The sequence below is a fragment of the Octodon degus genome, unplaced genomic scaffold (genome assembly GCF_000260255.1).
Source record: "Octodon degus isolate 3935 unplaced genomic scaffold, OctDeg1.0 scaffold00047, whole genome shotgun sequence".
Lineage (NCBI taxonomy): Eukaryota > Metazoa > Chordata > Mammalia > Rodentia > Octodontidae > Octodon > Octodon degus.
The window spans coordinates 8,698,160-8,702,825 of record NW_004524623.1 but is presented as its reverse complement, the minus strand read 5'-3'; the positions used below and the strand labels follow the sequence as shown (position 1 = coordinate 8,702,825).

General features: G+C 35.4%; 1 protein-coding gene across 1 annotated transcript in view; it reads left to right on the top strand.

Annotated features, from left to right (window-relative positions):
• The window catches only part of Zfc3h1 (zinc finger C3H1-type containing), a 65,396-nt gene that overhangs the window by 52,269 nt on the left and 8,461 nt on the right, over window positions 1–4,666 (top strand). The window contains exons 19-21 of the mRNA XM_004632216.3: window positions 2,093–2,198; window positions 2,290–2,488; window positions 3,198–3,292. Of these exons, the coding sequence (XP_004632273.1) occupies window positions 2,093–2,198; window positions 2,290–2,488; window positions 3,198–3,292 (400 nt within the window). The remainder of the gene's footprint in view (window positions 1–2,092; window positions 2,199–2,289; window positions 2,489–3,197; window positions 3,293–4,666) is intronic.

Below are 4,666 nucleotides of genomic sequence, written 5' to 3'. Positions count from 1 at the left end.
GCCAAGCTTGTTCCAAGTAGGTGCTTTAGACCACTGAGCCATCTCTCCAGCCCCAAGGCTGGTTTTTATACCCTAAAATTCTTTGAACTGACTCGACTTGTAAATATACCCTACCAAGAAGATAAAAGCTGTACAATTGACCTATCAAAGGTACACAGCCAAGTAACTGTGTATTCATATGTCGTATAATTGTGTACCGCAGAAGAAGTGAAGAGCTGTGCTTTAGAGAATTATTTGGTATAAGCCATGATCCCAAAGGGAAGAAGACTTCGTTAAAAATTGGGAGTTGGAGTGGATTTTGAAATAGAACTTAGGGTGTGAAATAGGGGGCCCCTCCAAGATGGGAAATCTTGTCTTACACATCTCTGTATTTCCTAAGGCCTATGATGAATTCTGGAATGCGTTAAGTGCTTAATAGAGGACTATTGAATAATCCAGTGAAGAAAAGAAAGGATATTTTTGTTAGAAAAGCTAGGTTGTTTTATGACAAGAAGAGAGGAATTTGTGCAAAATGTGGAGGAATAGTCCTTATCAAACAGGAGTCTGGAGGAAAGATAGCCTCTGTAACAACAATACTGGGAAAACTGGCTAATCCACATGCAGAAGGTTCAATTTATGCCTGTATCTCACCATGTACTAAATGAAAATAAAAATGGATCAAAGATCTAAATATTAAAATAGTCTGTTGGAAGGTAAAATAGGTAACTCTTAGAGGAATAGGCATTAGCAAAGACTTTCTGAATAGAGCCCCAGTTACACAAGAGATAACATCACGAATCAGTAAGTATGATTGTATCAAATTAAAAAGCTTCTCTACCGCAAACAACCTAGTAAAGAGATAACCTACAGAGTGGTATCAGATTTTGCCAGCTACTCCTTAGACAGAGGACTCAGCTAGAATACTGTATATAAAGAACTGGAAAAAAGTAGACCCCCTCCAAAAGAAAAAGAAAAAATATTGGGCAAGTGAGATAAATAGAACAAGCAGTGCAGATGGGTAATGAATACATGAAAAGATGTTCAACATTGCTGGCCATTAGAAAACAGCAAATCAAAATAATATTGGCATTCCATAAATCAGACACACAAGCCTAAATATCACATGATTTCATTTATGAGAATCCTAAAGTATAAATAAAAAAAAAAAAAAATAAGGGCCAGCCAGATAGCTCAGCACATTAAAGCACCTGCTTAGGCAGACACAGGGACCAAGGCTTCCGAAATCCGAAGCTTGTGAACGTCAATGTGGTGTCACAAATGGAGATTATAACACCTGGCCTGATATGATGAGGTCCTAGTCAAAATGCAGGGACACTAAAAATACTATATAGAATTATATTTCAGATCATGTGCACAAAGTACAAATGAGGTATCCATTTCATGTTTAAACTTATTCCCTATCCCCAAGGCAGTTCATATTATGTATGCAGATATTCCAAAATCTGAAATACTTTTGATCCTGAGAGCTACTAAGTCTTTTTCTGAAGCTGTAAGATAATTTTTTGGGAGGAAGAGGTTAGCGTGAAGTCAGTGAATAAAATAAAGAATGTAAATCTTGGAAACAGAGAAATTCTTGTAAGTGAACTTTAAGAGCTCCGTTTTAGAATGATTATTTTAACTGTAAACCTGGAAGTCACACTGCTACTGGGGAATGAGGAAGTCACAATAAAATATGGTACTGTAAGGTAGGGCAGAGTTGTGTTTGAAGCAGTTAAAGAAGAATCGAGTGTAGAGGGAGACATTTAAATGAGTATGAAATAGCAAAGAAAGACCTTGCAGTGCCCAAGGAAAGAGGAAAATTAATTCTGTAATTGTGTTTTTGAGATGAACTTTAAGAGATTTAAATAACATTGATAGATGCAAGAGCTCCTGTGGGATGGTTCTGTTCTTACCAGGAAAAGTAAGGGAAATTGACTGAAATTGAGGAGCTTGAAGATATCTAAAATACTGTGGGTAAAAGTCAGGAGTTAGTAAAGATGAAAAAGAGGATGGGGAAACAAAGGGATCGATCTTTTTTCCCATTGGTTTCTAAACGTTAAAATATTATAGTCGTACAATTCGTTTTATGTTGGATTCATGTGTTTTTGGGTAGATGCTGTGAAAGCTTGTACAGATGAGAACCTGACCACTGAAGAAAAAGTAGAGGTCTGCCTTCCACTTTACACCAACATGATTGCTCTGCACCAGCTTCTAGAGAGGTAAAACTTAACTGACAGGCAGCTAACACTCCGTTAATATTGATCTTTTCATGTGTTTAGCCTTTGTTTTTTCCTTTTTGTTTTTGTTAAGGTATGAGTCTGCCGTGGAGCTTTGTAAATGTTTATTGAAATCATGTCCTATGAACTGCGAGATACTGGAGGCTCTTGCTGCTTTATATTTGCAAACTAATCAGCAGGACAAAGCCAGAGCAGTGTGGCTTACTGCATTTGAGAAAAATCCTCAGAATGCAGAGGTTTTTTATCATATGTGCAAATACTTCATCTTACAGGTAAGAAATAAAATATATATATATATATATTTTTTTTAATTTATTTATTTGTGTGTGTGTGTGTGTGTGTGTGTGTGGCCAGCCAGCTCAGCCCACCAGGGGGCGGGGACGGCTGGCATGTGCTGCTGTGGGATCGAACCGCAGTCCCTATGCTTTGCTAAGCTTTCTCTAAGTAGGTGCTCTAGACCACCTAGCCATCTCACCAGCTCTAAAATATATTTTAAATATAGTGCTTCTGTTTCAGTTTTATTAACAGCCTTTTGGGGAGACATTTCTAGGTTCTTTTGCACTTTGTAAGTTTTGTAAATTTTGTTAGGTATTCTTTTGTAGTTTTACCATTGTACTTATTACAGTGCTTTGTAACTTTATTTATAGATGCTTTATACACTACGCTAAAGCTTACATATGCTAAAAATGCCTTGTGAACAAAAAAGTTACCACAGTGCCAAGCATGTGATAACTGTTCAGTGAGTAATCGGTGGTTAAAATTGGAGCCTGTGTTAGGGTTAGCAGTGAAACTGTTCAATGGTTAGTTGCAATTTATTCAGAGACAACTTATAGTTTTGAACATGTCTCAAACTTATACCCACTCTGCCATCTACCCAAGAAATTTAATTTCATCATTGATGTTTAAAAGCCCTTTTCTTCTGTTGAACCATTTTTAATTATATAAACATTATAACCTTGATCTATCTCTTTTTTAAAATAGAATCGAGGTGATAATCTTCTTCCATTTTTACGGAAATTTATCGCATCCTTCTTTAAACCTGGGTTTGAGAAATACAGTAATTTGGATCTATTTCGGTAAGTTATCATACCATTGATACGTAGAGGAATGAGAGAACACAGTGCAGTGGGAAAATACTGTTTCGTACTCAGATGACATTTTACGCTCAGACGACACTTTCCTCACAGACCTGTAATGAAGGCAGTAAAATAAGTGATAAAAAAATGGAGGCAAGATGTAAAGTGCTTCTATATTTTTTGGATTAAAAGCACTTTTCAAAGTAAGGCTTATGGTAATTTCTTCTTTTACTTTGCTATTATTAATTTTACCACTTAGTACTGTATATACTAATCCCTGTATACTGAGATAGTCTCACTAATTTTTTTAAAAAAATGATCATTTGATTCTTAATCTAAAGCAGATTTAAATAGCATGACTTTCTTTTCTGTTAAATTCTAAACAGGACTACTGTAGCCTCTAAAATGCTAAGAAGTTCTAGAGAATTCTTTTCTTAACCATCAGTTTCTCAGTCGAGTTTGGTATTTGCTGTGTTTGCTTTGCCAAGGGTTCTTGTTCCAGCATTAGGAGACCACAGCGGATCGTGATGAATGATTTTTAGGCGGGGAGGTTTTCAAAATTCTCTTCATTTCCTTTTCTCTCTGTAGAGGTCAGCAAACTTTCCTTTATAGCTCAAAAGTTAATATTTTAAGCTTGCAGGCCCTAAGTTGAATTACTGGTGCTTAGATATGCTTTTATAATTAAAGCAGCCCTAGTTAATACGTAAGTGAGTGGACTGGATTACATACAGTGACACTTTCTTATAAGTACAGTTTGCTAATAATCCTGAATAAAAAAGTATCAAAATAATTTACCACAATTTTTTCTATTATTTCACATTAGGAAGAACTGAAAGGAGACCTAAGCAGCTTTCTCCTAAAAATTTTTCTTATGAAATATAAAAATGAGTAAAAATAAAACCTTAATTTTACATGAGCAAGTCTGCTGCTTGTAGATGCTTTTGTTTTCTTAGGTCCTGCTGCTGTTCTCTTCCCACACTATCCCAGTTCAGCCGGTTATATAGAAAGATTTTCAATGTAATCCATATATTTCAAAGTCAATGGCCATCTGCCCTAGAAGTTTTTATGATCCTGGCACTTTTATTAGTAATTTTAAGGTTTGAGGTCACTGTTGTTACCACACTTGAGTTTTTACATGTCTGCTCTTACAGTAAGCAGGTGATCGACAGTGATGTTAGGCATCCTTCCTGAAATTCTGATCTGCTCTATCCAGATTGATACTTTACAAGTAACTGTAAACAAAATAATTTGAAATTAAAATTATTTTCTATTCAAATTAATAGAAAAGAATTAAATTGTTCTATTAGGAATTTAAAGCTTGTTCACCTTCCCCCTGTCCAATTTCTCCTTTCTTTATTTTTATTTTTTTTTTTT